This window comes from Opisthocomus hoazin, chromosome 26 (genome assembly GCF_030867145.1).
Source record: "Opisthocomus hoazin isolate bOpiHoa1 chromosome 26, bOpiHoa1.hap1, whole genome shotgun sequence".
Taxonomy (NCBI): domain Eukaryota; kingdom Metazoa; phylum Chordata; class Aves; order Opisthocomiformes; family Opisthocomidae; genus Opisthocomus; species Opisthocomus hoazin.
This window is the reverse complement of record NC_134439.1, coordinates 2,670,546-2,693,276: the sequence shown is the minus strand read 5'-3', so window position 1 is coordinate 2,693,276 and position 22,731 is coordinate 2,670,546. Positions and strand designations below refer to the sequence as shown.

Below are 22,731 nucleotides of genomic sequence, written 5' to 3'. Positions count from 1 at the left end.
ATTTAAAAACTTCCCACAAAAAGCTTAAGCTTTGCAGAAACAAAAATCTATCAAGAAGATTCACCAGTTGGTAATCTGCTGCTGTGCAGTGCATATACAGCCTTGTAGCAGAAATTAGATTATTCTGTCATTCTGCATCTACTAGTTGAGGATTATATTTGTCACAGTGGACACCACAGAAAACCACCATATGGCTTGCAAGCTCTCATATAATACATTTACAGCACGAAGATTCTGCTTTGCTTTGAGACTAGTCTACAGGAAAGTCTTGGGAGGCCACAACTAATTCTACTCTGCAGCTACAGGAACAGCCCAGACCTGGGAAAACTGAAAACAGCTTAGGACCATCCTCCAGAACGCACAGCACAGAACACTACTGCCTTACATGTCTGACAGTTGCACAACATGTGCACAACAGCCTTTCAGGTAACTGTTTGGAAAGGCAGACACAGAGTACTTTTGCTTGTGGTTTCCATGTCTATTAGAAATGCACTCTAAGCTCACTAACTCGCAATGCTTGAGACCCAAGGCGGATGTAATTTTATTTTATACTGATTTTGGCTGTTCTGAAGAGTAGGCAGAGTCATCATCCATCAAGACTTTAGGCTGTCATCTAAACATCCCATACTAATACATTTAATAACTGAAAATACAGATTTATAAATATATAATAATGTTGAAATTTGTGTTGAAAACAAACAACAACAAATCCTATCCCTGTACAAAATACTATTTTCCAGTTTCACATCGCAAGTAGGAGATCAAAAACAAGAAATAGCGATTTATGCTAGCCAAGCCATCCCTGGCTTGTATATATCACTTTACCTCTCCATTCCAGTCATCGAAGCACGCGTTCCCCATGGATATGGCCACAGTAAATACCTTTTTAAATTTCACTGAACTCTGTCCTCCTAACATGAGCCAAATTTGATCCTTCTGATGCAGAGTGCTCTGCTAGTGATAAGCACTCTATACGCTGAGCTACTGAACATCGCATTTTACAGAACAGCAACATCTGATTACGCTTGCTCCCTACCAACTGGAAAAAAAGACCTCTTTCATAGATCAAGATGGACAGCAGAACAGCTGAATAGTAATGCGATTATTCTGAAGTGCAGAACCTCAGGGAATCTAAGAAAGTCAAAGTCTAGCTCTCACCACTTCCTGATGATCAGTAAGGTGAACAGTAATTTCAGTTACACAAGATTTGTTTTAAAACCAGAAGAGCATTTTTCCCTCTTGTTCAAGACCAGTCACTTAGAAAAAGCTGCACGACACTTTAACAAGATACTGAATACCAAAACACCAACACCTCTGTGTAAATCTTCACTGACATCTTTTTAGTCATTTCTACATGTAAGATTGCCGTACTCCAGGGTTGATCTTCTAAATACTCATTCAACAACTGAAAGTAAATCACCATTATTAGCAGAAGCACTTTGCGAGAACGCTCCATTATGCTCCAAAGCATGAAAGCCCTCTCTCAGCTGCACACCTCACGTTACAGACCTATGCTGACTTTTCTTTCAGGATCTTAATACATTTATGTTCAAACAGGGTTCTACCCTGCAATAAATTGCATAACATTATAAATGTCAAATATACAATATTATTGAGAATCATACATAAATGGAAAAGGCAAATATAACAAAAAAAGAGCAACATCAAAGACCCTAACGTTCATTAGTAAAACTCTGAGATGTGTACATACTATTCTCCATTCCTGTAATGACTGAGCATTATCTACCGCTTTGCTTTTATTTACTTACGAGGAGTCTCCAGACTACAATTTCAGGAAGTTGAGGTATGAGACATTAAATTGAGCTACCGACCTCAAGTTCCCTGCACAGTGAGTGGTGATACGGTTGTTAAAATTCAAGATGTGATCCACATGATCAAACCCCCTGGGGTCTAATTTTGGACAGGATAAACGATCCTCACTTTTATGAGAGCTGATGTAAGTCAAACGACACGAATTCCTTTACCTGAATGACAATGAACGAGACTCTGAGGGCACGCAGCTGGCATGCCACAATCATCAAGAAAGAAGGGTGCATGCCACTAGGCTGCACAGGAAGGCCACCTTCCAACGGGGTTACTGAGACAGAACTGGGCTATGACCAAAGAGCATCACAGATTCTTCCTGTGTTCTGTTGTTCTATATATCAGGAACAGTCCAAGACGTGAGCTGCACAAAACTGTGTTTCAGCTGGTCTTACACCCTTTTTGGCTTGATCTCTGAACATTTCACCCTGCAACTAAGGATCTGGTCCTTGCTTTGTGAAAAAAGCATCTGCATATACGGAAGACAATGTAGATTTGCAATAAGCATGCCGATAAACATCGTTAGGGCAGCAATCTCTTACGGCCCCGCAAAGTCCTACTAAGTTACCTAAGTTGGATCTGTACAAAACAATTATACAAAAAGGACTGTTCTTCCTGAAAGTGACAAAACCAAATTATGACTTTATGGTAAGACAACTCTTTCAGGTCAGCAGTCTCGAATGCAGTTTATCAGCAACAACTCCTATTGCTTCTGGTCTTAAGAGAGGCAATCAGAGTTCATGTTTCAAAGTCTGGCAGGAAAATGATCTTCCAGTTTCACCTCTAGAGCGCACACACTTGGAGGGTTCTTCTGTAACTCAAGATTGCCGGTAGACTGAGTCAAGGCCTCAGCATTTATTTTTAAGGCTTTCAGCTGTATCCTGTCATCACCGTCTTCACCATCAGAGACGGGACTTATTTCTTCAATTTTCAAGAGATCGCCAGTACTGCAAGTCTTCTCTATGTTACTGGAACTCATTCCAAGGGCTCTTCTTGGAAGGTCTTCCTTTCTCAAGCTAATCTTCTGATGTTTAAGAGAGAGCTTGTTTTTCTTTCCTGCAACATCAATACAGTCAAGTGAATAAGGCTGTTCTCTTCTGGCTTTATCATTGACAGGACTATTCAAAGGAGATGATAGGGGCAGGTTGTCTTCTTGCTCTTTAACACTGTAAGGAGGAGTGGGAACTTCAAACGTAGCATGAAACTGAGAATAATCCACACGGAAAAAGCCATCTTCTAGGGACATTACCGGGAGGAACCTGTGACCCCAAAGAACTTCATCTTCTGTATATGATGTCCTAGCTTGACACGTCATTCCTACAGAAACAGAGACAAGAGCATGGCATTCTAATGTGAGCAAGCAGACTGGCATATGGAACAAAAATACAAGGTAAGCCTGACGGATAAAAATCAATTGTAACCTGTCAGCTAACAAATTTATAGATTAAAAAATGGAGCGATCTTACAGTTTGTATGTAAAAGTCTTTACTGGAAGCCACCATGGGAGAAAGAACCATTGCCTGGCTAAGGCTTACAGAATTCTCCGGCAAAGATCAGGTGTGGGGGGAGCCAAAGCTAAATGAGAAATTTAATTTTCTGTGCCTTCTATAGGCTAGGCTACTTTTTCTCAAAATAGCATGTCAAGACAAAAGCTGTGCAGAGACACTGCAGCTGTCTTCCATGCTAAGACATAGGTTCCGCTGTAAAGCTTACAGAAGAATTTGTTCCACTTAATGCAAACATACATTATTGGCAGTATTCACATGTGTGAACTGACAGCTAAAATGTGTTCTAACCAAGCCAACAAATCTGTTACAATCTCAGTGCAACAGTGCTGATGACAGTTAATAAAAACATCCCAGGTGAGTAGAACTTTACTGTCATTGTACTCTTCAGAGGCAGAATTAGCAGTCAGTAAGCCCATCACCGCTACATTAATTCTCTGACAAGTGTAAAATGTTTCCCTTCCGATACCCAGTTAGGCAATTGCATTAAGTGCAGTTATGAATGCATGTTTATCTAAGATACGTGGTTCAGTTGTGGGATGAGAAGAGGCTTCTGTGGGGATCTAAAGACTGTCGCACTTGACGTGAAAGAGTGTACTGTCCCGATAGATGGTGTACTTTTCAGGGCTAGGTCCAGCACGTGCATGATAACCGGTCAGTTTTGTTTCCTGTCTGGCATGAGATGACTGCACTTGGCTGTGCCAAAAGGACATTACTGTTTGTTTCTAAGGCAGGAACTGGGCAACCAGTAATCTTGTTGAAAGAAGGATTAAAATGCTCCTTGATTAATCAAAGTTTAACAAACCATCAAAAGAAGGGAGAGGAAGATCAGAATATCGATGAACGTACTGAATAATTTGGACTTCAACAGTACGCATGGATCCTTGACACAGAGCTTCTTTTGTAACCGCAGTGCATTGCCAAGGGATTCATAAAAGAATTAAGTACTTAAATGACAAGGCCACAATGTCAGCTGTCATCTGGACAACACTGTATCAGAATTTAAAATTAAACAACAATAAAAAAAAGCCCTGGTCGTATTTGCCAATAACCACGTGTTCCTACAGTCTTTACATCTAGGTCGTCTGTATTTGTACCGTAAAACTGCATTTGTTATTTTGCATTCAATTTAATGCAAGCTAGGCTGGAAGTGATTTTGCAACACTCACAACTTTTAAAGTTCAACGTTCTTTCAGAGTAGTGGTCCTTACAACAAGAGTCTCTTAAGGGTGCTGTACTCCTCTACATGCCATACTCAAAGAATGGCAGGGTGCAGCTCTTCTTGGATGTACTGGGCACTTTGGGCATCGGAAAAGCAGACCCCCTACAGGGAAGAGAGGTCTCCCATTGGCTCGTAAAAGCCACTAAAGCTCTGTAGCATATGGCAGCGTATTCTGGAGCATCCAGGATTAGCATCCTGAAAAGATTAGCACACTAAAAATATCAGGACTGAAAACAAAGACTGAAAATCAGAGCATGCACATTATTCAAAATCTTACCGGTAGTCTCAACAATTCCTTCAAGGATGACAACGATTTCAAATTGCTCGCTTCTCAGTGATCTTTGCGAGAGACAAAAGAAGGGGCTCTTTGAGTTAATTTCATGACAGATCGTTAATGGGGAAACTAAAAACAGCTGGTCAGCTCCAGTTCCAAATCCAACATCCAGTTCACACTGGTCTAGCGGCAGAAATTCTCCCTCTGGTGTCTGTCTGGACTAAAGATGAAAAGAGGATTTAGTAATCACCATGTAATGCAAAACATGAAATCAATGCAATGAAGTTTAAACCTGCCTCTTTCACAAAATTACCATCTACATATTAGGTCTGGGGTCCTCATAATGTCATTATAAGTAACACTAAATACTGTAAGGCTACTATATATGACCAATTTTTACTTTTCTTATCATGCCACTAGATGTCCTCATCATCTACAACATTTACTATGATTGATACATATGTACAGGTGAAAACATCGGGTACCACACTACACGCCTTGTAACAGATGTTCACCATAAACGTCCTGTGGCAAAAATTCCCATTGACGAGAACAAAATCTACAAGCCTGGCACACTGTAATGCCTAAATTCATGTTTCATTATTGTTATATGATACTAATTTTTGTTTGGCAGACACTGTGGTGTACTAACTCACATGTAAGCATCATAGTAATTGTACAGTATGTCTGGTAAGTGACATTTCCACAAAACCATTGGAATCGATATTAATGACGCTATCATCCTTTGCCAATTTGCATGTACCACCTACTGCTGAACTTATGACCATTATTAAACTAAGTACCTTGTTTTTATTCACATTATTTCACAGGTCCAATAAAAATACTGATATGATAGCTTATCCCCACCCTGTAGTGCTCCCTCTATATTTTCCTGGTATTCAAAGTAAATTAGATCAGTTGGCCAGGCAGCTCCTCAGCTGATTGCTTTAAAGGTCTCTGGTGGAAATTGTCCATTAAAATTAGAAGCTTTGCAGAGCCTATTTAAAATCCTTTCTGCTTATCGCTTGATTAGAAAGCACTTAACTCCTTAAGAAGCCAACTATTGATTACAAATGACAGATTATTCTGTAATTACTAAATAGTTTTAACTGTGTTGCATTGGTACTGACAAATGTATTGGTTCCATTGCTTGGAAACTCCATTCATTAGTCCTGAGAGCAAGCTGAAGCTAGCAGTTTTGTTGTTAGCTTTGATTGATATTCTTTTAAGAAAGTTTCTGTCTTTAAAATAAATCCCTAAGCAACTAGTGTACCTTCAGATTGTGTCAACACTTCACCCGTATCTTAAAAATGCTGAATTTTTAACTGCCTGGTACTTCCTGGTGATTACATAAGTAGTTAGGTAGCTGGTAGAGTACAGCTCCTTACTAAATATGATGCATTATTTTAGTTATGTGCTATGTGTCTGTTCTTCTGCTGAGGATAAAAAAAACCCTCCTAATCTAAATAACCAAGTTCTCCCTCACACAAGACTCAGCTTCCTCACTACTGACGAGGACGGGGAAAATGTCAGCTGATTGCTTGTAAAAGCATTCTCACAGATTATCTGTGCTTTGAAAGATAAAAGGCAGTGCTACAAAATAAAAGCAATCAAAACCACTCCTACGTAGCAATTGTGACAGTCTCTGTTATAGGCAAAGGTGTAATGAACCTATTGCAAAAACATCTTTACTCTTTTCCTGAGGGAACCTGCAGAACTAAGCTGCAGGCTACGCCACTGCTTTTATTGCCTGGCTACTGTACTTTCAGCGGATGCACAAATTGGTTGGCAGTGTATGATCTTTGCTCCAAGGTAACAAGGCTCAACATGAGCTGTATGAACCAACATCTAAACCTCACATTTTGCCAAAGTTTTATCAAATACAATTACCTAGACAAAGATGTGCATATTTGCACAAATTGCTGCCTGAATGACTTCAGATCTGTTTCATCTACAAACCATTTTTCTCTGTGGAAAAGTCTTCAATCAAATCCACTCAATAGTAAACAAATCCAGCTAGGACGATCAGAGGTAATGGATCTAGGACAAAGCAAAAGGCTGTGTTTGAGGTATTCAGTATCTTACATACAGGACTGATTCACGCCGGGCATGGAGAATTTTTAAAATAAATTTATTTGTTAAATAAAAAGAAATCAACCTGAATGAAGATAGCTTAATAGCCCTTATACGTTAAGACTTCTAGCCAGCAACCTTTGTTTCATAAATATAGCTTTACTCAAACGATCACAAAACAGGGCAGAGGACTACTGACTGTCAGCAATAAGTTTGGGAGGAACAATTGTGATGCTTTATTTTGACCACCCACGTAACACAAAGCCAAATAAATTCTGCAGAATAATACATGCTTGAACAAGAGCACAATTACTTAGAAACGCTCCACCTTTCATTTTAAATGTGGCCAGAGATGGAGAATCCAAAGGTCTAGATGAGTTTCTCCACAGGATAACTGCCTCACAGCTAAGAAAAAAAGACTCCTTCTGTGTCTGAATTTTTCCATCTTTAACTCTCTGCCACTGTATCTTTGTTTTGTTTCCTATTACTAGGCAGACTTCCACTGCATAACAACTTAGTCTGTTTTTGTGTCTGACCAAACATTTTATGCCCTTTGAGTCTTCACTCCTATCCTTTATTCATTCCTGGCTCTTTTCTAAACCCTGCTGTTTATCTTTAATTGGACACAACACAGTTTTATTATTAACCCTCTTTCAGTCCACTCATTTAGAGAGCTCACATAATTATGTTTTGATACCCCAGGTGGACTACTTAAGCATTGGAGTAGAAAACACAGGATGCAAAAGACAGATGATCATTGAGCTAAATATTGCAGTACATTGTAGAGAAACAGAGGAATCTAGAAAATGCTAAACGGGTACATGCTAATTTGCCATGCAGTATTATGGTATTTCCAGTTCTGGTATTTGACAGGAAAAAGGCTGATCTCACCTGTCTGTGCTTCTGCCCCACCCTTAGACTAGCAGCTTGCAAGAACATTTATTATGTACTACATAACTGAAATAATAGGAAGTTGTTGCTTTGATACCACTGTTAAAGAATTCTAAGGTTTTTTGGTAGTGACACTATATCTGGAGCTCTAGCTCAGATAATTCCTAGCATGACTGCTACTTTTTAATATAGCATAGTTGCCTCAAGCTGTAAATACAACTTGAGTGAGCTGGGCTTGTTCAGACCAGAGAAGAGAAGGCATATAGGGGGATCTAACAGCAACCTTCCAAAACCTAAGAGGAAAGCAAGCAAGAAAATGGAGCCATGCTCTTCACACCAGTGCACAGCGGGAGCAAGAGAGACAACAGGCTTAAGTTCATACAAGAGAAGTTTAGACTGGATTGAAGGAAAACTTTTCTATCATAAGGACAGTTAAGCAGTGGAAGAGCTTGCCCAGCAAGGCTGTGCAGTCTTTGTCCTTCAAGGTTTCCAAAACCAGACTGGAAGAAGCTCAGAGCAACCCGGTCCGACCTCCTAGCTCACTAGGCTTTGAGCAGGAGGTTGGACTAGAGACCTCTGGAAGTCCCTTCCAATCTTAATGATTCTGTGATACTAAAAAACATATTGTTTGCACCTTCTGCACGTGTCCTGCTTATCAAGTTATTGAGATCACAGTATAATGGGTCTTCTTACTTACCCGCAATGCCTGTTATCTATCATCTGAGAACTTTTTGTTAAAATTATGTTTGCTTTCAGCTTATTCAAAGCTGTTAATTAGTACAGCTCAAAGAATAGGTGCCTGTTGGTCATAACTCAAAGTGCACTGGCTCTATGGCTACTATGCTTCACAACTGTATTTTTAAAATTATTGCTTAGCATGTATTGAAAGCAGGCTACGATGATTTTACTTTCCTCCGCTTTCTGAATCAAAATGTCCTACGCTACTAGGTGAAACACTTTACAGACCACTTTACACACCAACACTATCATGTTTATCAGTGACATCTGTAGTCCCATCAAAAGATAAAAACAGGTATTGTAACTAATTTTTAAAAAAATCACCACTGATTGCCATACAGCAGATATTGGTTACTGCTGCTATCACCACACTGCTCAACCGCACTAACTGGAACTAACAGGCAGAAAAATACAGTTCACTGTGACACTGAAAAGGCCAGGACCTGGAACAACACATTTTCAGCATCTAGTTATAACCAACTTCTTTCTATTTCTTGCCCCATGAGTCTGCTTTTTCCTGCTTCTAGAGGACTAACATAAATTAGAAAGACCTGGGTTTCTCGAAAAGTCTTTGCTGAAACATGCACGCTTAGTCTTGTAACTCTGTCTTCCAAACTCTCCATAAGTCAGTCCAAAAAGGGCTGCAGACTTCCCTGTGACATCACTACACCATGCTGCTGGGCAGTCCCCTGGACCAATAAAAGCCAGCACAGTGTGGTGGCACCACTGTAATCTACCAAATATCCTAGGGCATATATCACACTTTCAGCAAATGCATTCAGACAGACTTAGATTGGTATACTTCTTTACCAAGGTAAATCCTTGGGGCTCCATTGGTCCCACTGAAACACTATGTTCACTACTAAATATGGCTCCTATCTCAAGTACAAAAGTGTGATAAGACATATTTCTTCACATTCTTTCACTGTGACATAAGTAAAAAAAATTCCAGATATCTAATTGGAGAAGTGTTGCAAGATCAGCTGTCTAATTGGAGAAGTGCAGCAAGATCAGCTGTCAAGGGCACTGCACAAGGCACAGTGGAAAGAGCACAAATCACAAAAAGGCAAAACTCGCTAAAGAAAAATGGCAAGCAAGCTCCGGCACATTCACTGTAAGTTTACAGGACACACAAAGCTACTGCAAAGCAGCTGATGTAAATTCACGCACGGCTGGAACAGCCGCTGACTGCTGGCATAGCGTGTCCAGTTCAAGGGGCATCTCAACAAACTGAGAAGGATTTACAGAAAGACACAGAAACCAATACCACATCTCTTAATGAGGACTGAGGAGGCAGCTAGTACACATTCACTTTTAAAGTTTCCTGTGTCCATCGCTTATATTTGCCACATGCCGCAAGCAGCCTGAAAACAAGTCATGGGCATTATGATCGTTTGAAAGAAATGAAGTATTACTCACTGATTCGTTGTCTAGTCCATGAAACAGCTATCATAAGACAAATCAGTCAAGCAGGTACATCAAATCTCCTTGTGTTTTCTGTCCCAATCTTCTGCACACCAGCATTGTGTATCAATAGAATTATCAGCAGAAAGCACACCAGGTGGTGTGTTTGGTGCCTTATTTCAAAAGAAGTTTATAGCTAATTACTATAACTGTAAAAACACAACTGTGATACTGCTTTTATTCCACTTTGATTTGCATTCCATCTTGGATGAGATACAGAATTAAATACTTTCAGGGAGGCTTTCTGCTAATTTTTAATAGTTGGAGATCAACAAAAATCACAGGTTAGCTGGCTTTCGAATTCCTACAAAAATCACTCCATTGCAACTCCCGACAGCTTATTCCCATATATATATCCAACCTCTTTTTGAATCTTAGCAGATTCTTCATTTGAAATGGTATTCTATGGCAAGAAAAATTAACAGCTCAGTCAAGCGTTCTGCACAGAACAGAAGGAACACAGCCTTTTGCATTTACCATTGTCCTGGCACCTACTGTATCAACGCTTGTTTCAGCAGATTATTAAAATGGCCAAACAACTGCTCCAAAGAGAGGATTAGCATAGAGAATATAGAACATTTACAACATTCAAATATGATATTCTCCAATTCACATCATCACTGGGATACAGCTTCTGATGCTCCCCATCAAGAATGTTCCTGTGACCAGACGTAGCTGCTATGTTGCTTCATCTCGGCATGCCACACACAGTGTTTTCGTTTCATTTGACTCCCGCCCGATGCGTCTTTCAGACTTCAGTGCCCATCAAACCCTCATGATTTCTTTGGTTTTTTTGGTTATGATCTCCTTTGAATTGCAGTTTTCTTGTATTCTGAATTATGCTGACCATTGTCAGTGATTAATAAATAGATACTGGTGACAATCAAAGGGACTTTCCACTAAAGCACCTGTACAATCCCTCTGAAACACTGGGAGGCCACTGGCTGGAACCATGGGGTAAAGAACTACAAGTTCCCCAAGGGGAAGAGGAGATCAAGGATTATCTTTGTCCTAATTTAATGTCACCACAAAACCGGTATAATCAATTTCTTATTCCTAGCTGTCACCTGCTAAGGGGCATGCCTTAGCATCCGTCCCTGCAGCTTATCCTTTCTCCTGACACATCGATCCTTCCTGACGAAAGTGGCTTCCTGCCAGCCTCACAACCCACGAGAATGATCCTTGGAGCTCTTTGATGAGACTGCCTTTTCCCATATGCCTGCTTGGCTCTTTTGTGGCTTGCACTATGGGCAGCCACAGCAAATTTTTACGCAGCCCTTCATATTGCCCTGGCCACAACCTCTCGTTCACATGCCAAGGGACAGGGCAGCTGCCCCTGGGACAAGGCAGAGCCTCCCAGCAGGCAGCAGCAGAGGCTGCACAGGGGAAGCCCCACGCTACCCATACTATGGACATGTGGTTGCACTTGGATGGCACTGTGCTCGCATCAGCCACCACAAGCCATGTGCTTCATCCCGCCCGCTGTCGCACCAGGCCTCACCTTGATCAGCTTGCAGCGGATCTGGGCAGACACCATGTGGCTGTTGCGCAGGTTGCCCACACGGAACATGAGGCAGAGCTTGCCATCCCGCTGCGAGACTACTGCGGCACGGCTGAACATAAGGGTCTCAGCTCGCTTCTTGGGCTGGGACATCTTGATGAACATGCAGCCAATGAGGAACGCATCGACGATGGAGCCCAGCAGCGACTGGAACAGGAAGAGCACGATGCCCTCAGGGCAGCGCTCGGTAATGTAGCGGTGCCCGTAGCCAATTGTGGCCTCGGTCTCTATGAAGAAGAGGAAGGCGGAGGGAAAGTTGTACACGTTGGCCACGCATGGACTGTACGTGTCGTCATGCGCCTGGTGCAGGTCACCTCGCAGGTAGGCGATGCCCCACCACATCGAGGCCATGACCAGCCAGGCGACTGTGTAGGTCAGCAGAAAGATGAGCAGGTTCCAGCGCCACTTGAGGTCCACCAGCGTGGTGAAGAGGTCGGAGAGGTAACGGCTGCTCTCACCACCAAGGTTCCCGTGTTGCACATTGCAGCGCCCGTTCTTGTCCACGAAGCGCTGCCTCTCTCTGCGGGTGCCACCGCGAGCCGAGCTCACCGCATGGTACTCGTCCCCAAACTTCCTGCGCACGGCAGACATGCTGCCGACGCCCTCCGCGGGCGCGGTGAGGATGCGGCGGGGGGGGGGGGGCGGCAGCACGTCGCTGCCTGCGCGCAGCAGCCCCCGAGGAACGAGGCGCGCCCGGATGTGCCCGCAGAGCGGGAGTCAGCGCCGCTGACTCGGAGAGACACCCCCACCCCCGCACCCCCTCGCCAGGCGCTGTCGCAGGGGAAGGCCGGGCAGGGGAGCGGCGAGGAGACCGAGAGCGGGACTGCGCAGCCGATGAACGAGCCGGGCCGGTGGGCGGGGGCGGGGCGGAGCTCGCCGGGGACCGGGGCGGGGGGAGAGCCTGGGTCGGCGCGCTCAGCCGTGCGGGGCGGCCGGCGGTGGCGCGGGGTCTGGCGGTCCGGGCGGCGGAGGCCGAAGGAAGCGCAGCGGGGAGTGCCGCCCCCGAGCTAGGCGGTTGGTCGCCGTTTGCAGTCAGCGCCTCGTTCCGCGCTCACAGACCCTCGGGCGAGGACGAGTGAGGACTTCACAAACGCTGTTTCACCGCAACACCCTGGTAGCGGAGTTCGGGCTGCCGGAGATCAGCATGATAATGTGAGCGGCACCGAGTCACCCGCGGAGAAGCCGTGGTGCCGGCATCACTAGGGATTTTAAAAGGAAATCGTGAGATAGGTCAGCCCTTAAACAAAGGAATGCGATGATGCTGATGCTCAGTCCGCCGCTGAAAGAAAAGTATTCCAGCTAAACCAGGCCTAGTCCATCGGAGTTCCTGCTTTCCGCCGAAATAGCAGAGAAACTGTTTGAAAGACGGTTCCCGAGAAGCTTCAACGATTTCAACGCAGCTGTCATCTTTTTGATGGACAAAAAACGATCTGAAATCAGCAGTGTTAATTAGTAACGGCATTAGCAGCTCAAAGTGGGGCTATGCTACTGACTTTCTCTCTCCCCCTCCCTCATTATTTTTAATGTTGCTTCTCGAAAATAATCAGTATTTGAATTTAATTCTCGGTTATATAAGAACAATATTATCATTCAGGTCAGTCACTTCAACACCTAATTTTCATCAAAGCATTGTCATTACAAAACCATAGCCCACAGTTACTGAGGTTTTAGAATATGTAATAACTAGTGATTAGTCTGAAGTTTAGTTTCAGTATTTTCACCAAATGCTAAAGCCTAAGCAAGTATTTTTAAGATGTTCACCCTATCAGTCTTGACATTACTTCATTAATACTTTTCAAGGAGGCTCTGTGCCTAGCTGCAGTAGGTGCTTTGTGGTATTTCAGGAGCCATATTTTCCTGAACTCAAGAGAATCACAGTTCCCTCTAGCTTTCTCCCAAATCAAGCATATAATTGCCACCGCAAATATGGAAAGCAAATATCAGATGGGCCTAACAATTTGAGATTAATTCCACTGGTCAACCAAGCTTTAAAAAAATATTTTCTTGTCCCTAAGTATCCATTACCAGAAGAGTATTATACTTTTGGTATTTCTTGCAAAAGAAAGACGAGAGCAATGGAGTTGGTGAGAATGCATCATCCAAGATGTAAATAAAGCCCTTTCATTTATTTTTTAACGGTCCAACAATAATCATGTATCTCCAGGCATGTGCCTGCTGATTGGACAGTTTCTTAATACCCATGGGGGAGACAGTCACAGAAGAGTCTACCTTCTAACTCTCCATTAATTTTAAAAATCATATATTGTATCTTTTGAAGGGAAGTTTCCTGTTCAAGACACATTGAAGAGAAATTTTACTACCTAGCTGTACAGGACACAAATATCCAGGTTTGGTAATTCCACACTCCTTCCTTGCAGGCTAAGCAGATGATGCCAAGCCTTACCACCAACTGAGAAGTGCTTGATGGCTTTTGTCATGTGATTTCATGCGTATCTATGCTAGAGCGTGCTGGAAGGTGGAAAGAATACACAGCTCACATCAGTGTTTCAGCACCATGCAGATGCTGCAGCTTGTTGGCTCTCAACAAGGCTCATTAGTCTGTATGTAGTACCACAGGAACAGTTAATGCTTGCGTTCTGGAGCCAGATCAAACTTGAAACCAAAGCTGAAACTTCGATCTTTAAAAACTTCTGCATAGCTCCCTGCCTGTTCTGGAGGCTCTCTGTTTTTGAAGAATGCTCCTGCATTTTGCCTCCTGAGTATGACAGGTGCCTTGCTCCCACTGCAATCTGGACTCCCTGTGGTCACTCACCAAACCCAATGTCTCAGTCTCACACAGAAGGGAAGATGAAACAGAAGTGCTGTGTGCTCAGTCAGGGCAGAAACGTACAGTTTTAATTCCCTTTAACATAGATCTTCAGCTTCTAGGGAAGTCCACTGTTCAGCAAACTGGCTACTTGCACTGTACAAATGTGGCACATCTTAGCCTATCCAAACAGTTACACTCATCATGAATTTCTGTCTACAACTACAGGTAGTAGCATTACTGCTGTCTGTAGTGGTGAAACTGTATTCCAAAACAGCAGGAGTTCTGTCTGTACTGCTGTGTAAACAGTACCTCGGGGTATGCTGGAGGTTAATTAGCCGAAGACCCATACTGACTGCTAGCAGACACCATCTTAAGTTGTGGGGTGACCTGACACTCTTCTGTTCACAGGAAGAATACTGGGTATGCCCATCATACGAGCACCTTCCTCTGATTTTGCCTCCTGATCCCCCTCCCAGATGGCATATATTTATCATGTGGATACATCCTGACCTTCAATTGTATTAGCTGCTTTTCAAAATGTCAGGTAGAAAGTAGGAGCCTGGGTCTTCCTGGACAAACACCTGTGTTGCTTACTGCGAGGGCAGATGGAATTTGTAGATAGAATACAAGGCTAGTAGTGATGTGACAGTGCAGAGTTGCATCTTGGGATAATGTAGATGCATATCATGCAGCTTCAGTATACATTACTAATGTGCTGGTCTTTCAAGACAGAAGGAGTTGCATTCCTATTGAAAGAGTAAACTTGCTAAACTCAGTCTCACTGAGAAGAGCCCCACTGCCTGGAAATATCTTTTTTGTGACACATTAAAACAAAAAAATCCCGACAAGTCAGTAGAATCATTTCTGTTCGGTGATCTGCTGCAAACAAGTTGTTGATTTATGCCCCAAGGGTTAGTAGGGGTGGTTTATACCTAAGAATTCCAGTTGGTAGCCTTCATTTGTCAAAAAATAAATAATCTTATAGAATGTTTTTCATACGCATATCAACGTACTTCACAAGCAGGAAGAAACTTCAAGACTTTCAAGGCTGGACTAGATGTAAAAAAAAATTCTACAAATGACTGTTCACAAACTGGATTGCCCTGACTGCATTTTCCAAATCATTATGATGGCATGCATAGGAAAAGGTGTTTTACATAATTAAAGCAGGTATTCCGTATGGACTCTCATAGCAGTATTTCAATCTGACTCAGCTGCTGCTGAAAAAAGCAAAATATCAGATAGAACTCAACTCCTCTCTTCTATTCTCTTCTAATTCTAGCCAAAGAAAAATCTGATTGTGACCTTTGGATCTTTTTCAGCCTATTTTCAGCCTGATACTAGTGTTTGAAAACATGATCTTCTGAGGTTCAGAGATTTTTATCTACTGGATTTTAGGCAGGCTTTCTTTCAGAAACTGGAATTTGTCACTTCAATAATTTGTTAAGAGCTGACAAAAGACTTGCTTTCACTTTGGAAATATTTGCTTACTTTCTGCTTGAAAGGGTACTTGTTGGGAGAAAAAGCAGTCTTTAAAAGGGCAACACATTCACTTTCAAAATTTTAAGTTCCCCATTTTTGTAAGACAATAGACAGTTATTCTGCATGACTGACAGATCACAGAAGCAGTACCCCACTAGCAGCAGACTGCTAAAGTATTATTAGCTGTTCTTGTAATGATTAACTTATATTTGAAGAAACCGGCTGATCCTGTATGCATTTACTAATATTGCTGCCATCGTATCTGCAAAACCACACTGAGTAGATCTTGCAACCATCTGCAGCAAAGAACTGTAAAGAAGTAGAACAGATTTAGCAATTAGTTGTGCAACTGTGACTTGACTGAAGAAACTGTATTCATATATACATTTTTTACAAATTAAACAAAATTTAACAGTGATCAAAGCAGCCTGCTGACATGTCTCCACATGCCTTTCTCACTCTATTTTGACAAATTTTAGAAGTTTTACAATCACAGTAGTGATTGCTGCAGATGGAAGTACGGCTGTTTGTACCCTGGCCTAGAAGAAGGAAAATGTTATTTTCTTTCACGTTATTCTTTGTTCAGGTGAACCTTAGGAGAATACTGGGAAGCATTTCAACTTTGTCTTTAGTTAATGCCATTTGTCATCGTAATGACATATCACTAATGAATAGCTTTGGAGAAATTAGTATTTAATTATACATTAACTTCTATAAAACATAAAATTACCATGAATCTGTGGTAAATACTTTGATAAATAACTTGGTTATTATTTCCAGAGTAATGTTGTGTTCTGCAGACTAGCCTTCATATACATGTATGTTTTAAAAGGATGGTTTACTCCCAAGAGCTTGACTGACCAAAGTAGCTACGCTCCTAAATTATTACTTAGTATTGCATCTGGTAAATGGCTCATAGATTGTCCTACCTTTACTGCTGAGGACTTTTAAGGATTGAAGAGCTGGAGAGAATACTGTGCAAGGTAAAGCTCTATCTGTTGCTAGCATCTCTATCTCCCAAATAACACAAAATTTTTCTAGGAAAAAAAAAAGATGCTACCTCAGATCTTCTGCCATACTGCTGCAATTTTTATCCACCGTCTCTTTTTTTTCTCTGCATTGGCAACCCATTTTACTTCGCTGAATATATTTTTTTGTCTTTAAGGCCTGGATCGTTTTTTGTGCGTGCTGTGCCAGCTGTCCTATGTCATCAGCCTGTAAGCTTCTGCTCCCTTGATGCCTGGCCACCAAAACTCCACCAGCACGATTTGCCCCCAACTTTTTTTGTGCACTATCCAGTGCCGAGCCCCCGCCCCCCACCTCCCCGCGCTGAATCACCCTATGCAAAAATCCAGAAAGCTACTGCAGTGTCCTCAAGTCTTCCAGTGCCACAGCACAACTGACACCTGCTAGCTACGGGACTAAGATGGCTACGCTCACCACCATCGACACTCGCTCCCCAAGGGTGACTTCAGAGAAGGGAGCTCTGCAGCCCGGGTGGCGCAGAGCGGTGCTGGGTCGTGGCAACGGGGGGTGTGGGGTGGGGGGCGCAGAGCGGGACTCCCCTGGAGGGGCGTGGAGCCCTTCACGGGAAAGCCGCGTCCGGCGCCGGCACCTCTGGAACGAACCCCCCGGCTGGAGCTCGCAGCCGCTCGGCTTGACGGTGCGCTGCCGCCCCCACCATACGCTCCCGTTCCGCGGCGAGTTTCCAGCAACTGACAACGAGCCAGGCGGCCGCAGCCGTCCCCAGCCCTGGCGCAGTCGCCTGCCCGGCCAGGGGCAGGTTGGGGGAGGGAGGGAGGGAGGCGGCGCGTAGAAGAGCTCTCAGGGCGCATGAGCGAGGGGCGCAGCGGGCCGCAGGGACGCGAGCGTCGGGGAGCTGCTGCGCGGTCTGCCGGGGCAGACAGCCAGCACCGCACGGGCTCGGACTTGGGCCCGCACCCGCAGGTAACGGTCGCCCGGCGGCAGCATTGCTCTCGAAGCGCGGCGCGGCTCTGTACCTGCAGAGGCAGCTAGGGCGACGCCATTTTGTAGCCGGGCGTGGCCGGGCCGGGCCTGGCTCTGACGCAGCTTTCGACGCTGGGGTTTGCCTGGCGGGTTCTGGCCGAGGCCATGGAGTTGCGGCCGTGCCTAGCGGAAGCCCCGCCGAATCCTCCGGGTGGTGGAGGTGGGGCCGGAGAGGCGCTTGCAGGGCTTGGCCTCGCGGCTTGGGAAGCAGGTCTGGAAGAGGACATCTCGCTGCCGGCGTGTGGGGAGTCCGATCTGGGGCGTAATCTCGCTCCATACCCGTTGGGGCCGCGGCTGGGCCGTGAGGGAGGGTCGGCCACGCTGGCCTTGCCGCCGACAGTCATCGGTGCCCGAGCTTGGTGGAGCGCATGGAAATCTCTCCGGGGCGGAGAGTCGTGCCCAGCGGTGCCGAGGGAGCTGGTTCGCCTCGCCGTGCTCCTCCCCTCGGGTTCCCGCCAAGCCCCCAGGTCGCCGGGCTGAGTCCACACCGCCGGCCCACGGGCGGCGTCCGGTCCCGAGCGCCGGGCCGTGGAGTTGCGCGCCTGCTGGGGGGGCTCGGACGGAGAGCCCGTCCCCGTGGTGCCCAACAGGGAACGGTGCGCTTTTCTCCGTACTTCGTTCAGCTGTCAGAGCAGTCCCGCTTTCAGTGCTGAAGTAGGTATAGCACTCGGCAAAAGACTAGTTCAGTCAGATTTGAACACTTTTGTACACAAAAGCAAAGTGAGGAGAAATGCTGTATCTCCCTTAGCTATCGGCTGTGATCTTATCAGCATGCAGATGCATTTTCTAATCTTCTCCAGGGAAGATGTTAAAATGCAACTGCTTTCCAAAATGAAATCTACTGCTTTGACCGATACATCTGGATTACAGAAGCTTTGTGTTGTATTAGGCTGTGAGCCACACTAAGTTTATTTTCCGAGGTAACGGGGATATGCTAAAGCATATTATGCTACTTGTTTAATCCCCTTGTTTTACCCCATGCACAGCATCAGTTCAGTTTATTAAGCTCTTTCCACATATCAACAGTCTTTTGTCTAGGCAAGGAAGGTGGCTCAAACATTCTGTCTTGCGAACAGGTGGGCGAAGATGTGTGTGAAAAATGAATTATGGTTTAGGGTAGATACTTTTAAAGAGGAAAAGTGTATTTGAGCTTATTCATACTCCAACATTTGAAAGGACAAATTCATGGTTTTGAGCCCGTCTTGCAAAGTGTCATGTGCTGGGCTGAGTTTAATACCTTGCAGCCAGCCCTGAGTATTGACATGGAGCGTGCTGGTGACAAATTATTGGATATGAAATGCTTTTCATTCTTCTGACTGTTCATTCCAGTCAGTCGTGGCTAACAGGATTTTTACAGAGCATGGGAAGTGCCTCTAGGGGAAGCCTCCATTTTGACTGTGGTGCCTAACTCGTCTAATTCTGGTGCTCCTGAGTTTGCTGTCAGGTGTTTGAGATGTTAAAACATAGATTTTCCAGATTCCTATGTGGGATACTGTTTCACTAAGAGTCTGGAAGATACTTGGGTTTTCTTGGCTTTTGGTGCTAAATAAGTTTGACTGTGGGAAACACATTGTTACAAAGACAGAGCAATGACTTAAAGTTCCCTTTCTTGATATTTAGAGAAGATTTTAAATACATGTGAAATGAAATGCAATAGCCGAGGAACCAGAGCAGCTGAGTGAATTGCCTGTACATTTCTTTTGGCGTGAAGTGTGTGTAGGTATGTGTGAAATGTTTATTTCTTCAAAGCAATAGGTAATACAATGGCTTTTGAAGGTTAATTAAATAAACGTGTAGTATGTGTAATACACTGGAGTACAATCCATGGATTAGAGTGAAATTCCAACACTCTTTCAGTTCACTTGCTTATAGAACTTAGTTATGTTTTGATACCCAGGTGGACTAACTAAGCGTAGCATACTTAATTTTCCAATTAAGTAGAAAATATGGGATGCAAAGCACAGGTGACTATTGAGCTTAATATTTCAGTATGTTGTAGGGAAACTCAGGAATCTGGAAAATACTAAACTGGTATATGCTACTTTGCCATGCAGTACTACAGTATATTCAGGCAGCTAGTCAAAATAAAGTTGAATCAGAAAACCACCAAACTTCTGTCATGCGATCAAAATATCAAGGGATCTATCTACAGATAGAAACAGAAGGAGCATCCTATGTTGCATTTAGTAAAGAGTTGAGGTATCCCACATTTCTAATCCTTTTTCCATGCTGTTATGACTGTTTATTTTTCTGCAAGCATTAGTCTGATGGATTTTATGAGCATGAATGAGATTTTAAATGTCCTGGAACGTGCAAACCGTTTCATCTTGGACTGGTGATTGTGAGCATAGATTCAGTCTTGCAGTTTGAAATGAAATTACTCTGGAGTCATTTGCTCTCAGTGACAAGAAAAATCAGCAATAAAAGCATCTAATGGAATCTCTGAGCAATGGAAGTAGCCTTATTTGTTGTAGCATCCTTAATACTCATGACCAAGATTGATGGAGTGACACTGCCACTAGCTTTAATGAGTTGCAAGTAATGGTAGAATGGTCTGCATCAGAATGCCAGGGGGATGTAAATTCCTTTGAGGTGTGCTTTTAGGAAGCCCTGGAACGTCTTGTCATGACAGCATCTTCCTACATGCTCTGTTTCTGTGCATATGGTGTTTATTGGTGCTTTTTTCTTTTCTGTCTTTTCAGACAGCTGCTTAGGCCTTCTAAGGCTGTCTATCTTGAGAATAGAATAAGGAAGCATCTGCTCTCTTCAGCATCAGCTTTATCCAAGGTACCGTATGGTTGTTATATAACATGATGTTTTTCGTGTTGCAGCTTGCATAGCAGAAAAACTGCAGGACTCTGCCTGATTCAGGTTAAACTGAACACTTGAGAGAAAAATGTACTGGGAATTTACTGTTTTTACATGATTGCCATTTTTCTTGTATGCTTGAGCTTAGCTATTATCTTTGCTCATTTCAGGACTGCCTCTGAATCCCAGTCCAGAAAGAAGAAACAGTTGTGTTGCTTTAAGTTGAACGTTTGTCTCTAAGATTAAGAACAAAGCCATGCCAGTGCTTTCGGAAGACTCAGGTAACTAATCTGCATGCTTTCAACAGACTGGTGACTGCAATCTTAGTGTATGTGTTTCACGCAAGAAACGAATTCAAATTAGAGTTAAATAAAATAGTGTTATGATAGTTCAACTAGATTTCTTAGCAATTACTTAAAAGAATACAAGGAAGGTGGAGTATAAAAGGTAGAAATTAATAAAGTTAGTCAGATTTCAGGAAACACCTGGTTTCATAAGAACCCTAGAGCCCCTGAATATATACTGATAGACAGGCTCCAATGGACAGATTGGGACCTCTCACTGTAACACTGGCTTCTACACGTGCTTATTAAAGATCAGCCCTTGTATCTCTGCTTCTTGCTGTGCTACTTCTTGGTATTTTCTGATTAGGTGTTGGCGAGCTTTGTTAATATTCTTCCATTTGACTTAAAAAACAGTGATTCCATTCAAGGCTTGCTAACCAGCTGCTCCAGTATGCTACCCAGGGTGAAGTCATATATGCTAATGATACTGAGCTTTAAAGCAGAAGTGAGTTTGAGTCTCCTGGATCCAAATGCACTCTAAAGTTCATGGAGAGAATAGCCAAAGGAGCAGATTTTAGCCCCACCCTCACTTTCTCTTTTTTTTTTCTCCTTTTTTTTTTTTGTTTTTTTTTTTCCTGGCCATGGTCCACCAGGAGAAACCTAACGTTTGTCTGGCCCTGTGCATTGCAAAATTGGGATATTGATGATTTAAGCACTTCTTAGAAAACTAGCCACAAGCTTTGCTTCCACTGCAGTGGAGATCTATACCAGTCCTTTCCTCCTCTGGTCAGGCCTGACTTCTAACAGGTGCCTCAGAAGTAGCAAGGGCAGGATAACGCTTGTAAGCAAAGTTTCTCAGGAAGTAGAGCTGGTAGCTGTGCAACAAAGGAGAAAGTTCAGACATTTTGCGAGTCTGCTGTGGCACTCTAATAACTTGAAGTTTGTTAGAGGGCTAGCTGTTCTAGAAACAAAGAGTAATTAACATTAAGGGGGAAACTTCAAAAGTAATGTCTTTAAAAATATGTATTGCTTTGGTAGCTTTTGCCTTAATCTGTTAAGTATTATATCTTAAGCTGTGTTTGCCGCTTACAAAATTAGTGGAAGGTAAGCACAAATCTCTCTGCAGCTTAATGATCACCAAGATGGTACCCAAGAAAATGTAGCTGATGTTGAGTCTGCAAAAGAAGGTCTTGTGAGACATGCTATCTACAAAGGTTTTGTTCTGTCTTGAATTATAATTTAGGATTGCATGAAACTTTGGCCCTTTTGACATCCCAGCTAAGACCTGATTCAAATCATAAAGAGGAAGTGGGATTCCTTAGGGATGTTTTCAGTGAAAAGAGTCTCAGCTACCTGATGAAGGTAAAAGTTCATTTATGAACATGTATTTTCCTTACAGGTTACTTATTCTCTGTTCCCTTGATTTATTAACTGTTTACTTTCCCAAAGCTCTTTTTTTCTGAATTCTATAAAGACCAAAGCATATATTTATTTAAGCACAAATGTGAAGAACGCTCATTGACAGTTAACATATTTTGTTCAGAAAAAACATTTCTGCCTTGATTGCCAGAATGCAGATACAGTGCCCCATAGCTAAAAAGCAGTGTGAAATAGCTTCATTTTTTCCCTTACGCTGCTGAAGTCGTAACAGATTTTTCTGGCTGTCTGTGAAACTAGTATGAGCAAAAAGAAAACTAAAAAACTCCTAAACAAAACAAAAATAAATCCAAGAGAGGTTATTTTTCTGACACATATCTCAGAAAAAATATATTCCTTAAATATAAAAATATTCCAGTGTAGGTATAATTAGCAAGTTTTGTATCTCTCT

The 22,731-nt window shown here is 43.1% G+C and overlaps 2 protein-coding genes across 10 annotated transcripts in view; one reads left to right on the top strand and one right to left on the bottom strand.

Moving 5' to 3' along the window:
* Nucleotides 1–517: 517 nt before the first annotated feature.
* Nucleotides 518–18,244, bottom strand: LOC104338709 (G protein-activated inward rectifier potassium channel 1). 4 transcript variants are annotated; one of them, XM_075443734.1, is made up of 5 exons: nucleotides 17,248–17,588; nucleotides 16,734–16,841; nucleotides 11,493–12,982; nucleotides 4,829–5,045; nucleotides 518–3,141 (listed from the first exon to the last, which is right to left on the bottom strand). In XM_075443734.1, the coding sequence occupies exons 3-5, from the start codon at nucleotides 12,141–12,143 to the stop codon at nucleotides 2,570–2,572; spliced, it is 1,440 nt and encodes a 479-aa protein (XP_075299849.1). In that variant the 5' UTR covers nucleotides 12,144–12,982; nucleotides 16,734–16,841; nucleotides 17,248–17,588; the 3' UTR covers nucleotides 518–2,569. The 4 variants fall into 4 exon arrangements, 3 of the variants coding, with proteins under 3 accessions (XP_075299849.1, XP_075299850.1, XP_075299848.1); XM_075443735.1 differs by having other exon boundaries at nucleotides 17,420–17,588; XM_075443733.1 differs by lacking the exons at nucleotides 16,734–16,841; nucleotides 17,248–17,588 and adding an exon at nucleotides 17,805–18,244.
* Nucleotides 17,629–22,731, top strand: part of MPP3 (MAGUK p55 scaffold protein 3) — a 27,585-nt gene continuing 22,482 nt past the window's right edge. For all 6 annotated transcript variants that reach the window (XM_075443732.1, XM_075443730.1, XM_075443729.1 and 3 more), the window contains exons 1-4: nucleotides 17,629–17,751; nucleotides 20,514–20,598; nucleotides 20,790–20,900; nucleotides 22,147–22,265. In XM_075443732.1, the coding sequence (XP_075299847.1) occupies nucleotides 20,876–20,900; nucleotides 22,147–22,265 (144 nt within the window). In that variant the 5' untranslated portion in view covers nucleotides 17,629–17,751; nucleotides 20,514–20,598; nucleotides 20,790–20,875. The remainder of the gene's footprint in view (nucleotides 17,752–20,513; nucleotides 20,599–20,789; nucleotides 20,901–22,146; nucleotides 22,266–22,731) is intronic.

Coding starts and splice junctions, on each gene's coding strand:
- LOC104338709 (XM_075443733.1), bottom strand. CDS start 12,143: ATGTCTGCCGTGCGCAGGAAGTTTGGGGACGAGTACCATGCGGTGAGC. Junction 5,046..11,492: donor TCCGCTGCAAGCTGATCAAG/GTGAGGCCTGGT, acceptor TTTCATCTTTAG/TCCAGACAGACACCAGAGGG. Junction 3,142..4,828: donor AGGAATTGTTGAGACTACCG/GTAAGATTTTGA, acceptor CTGTTTCTGTAG/GAATGACGTGTCAAGCTAGG.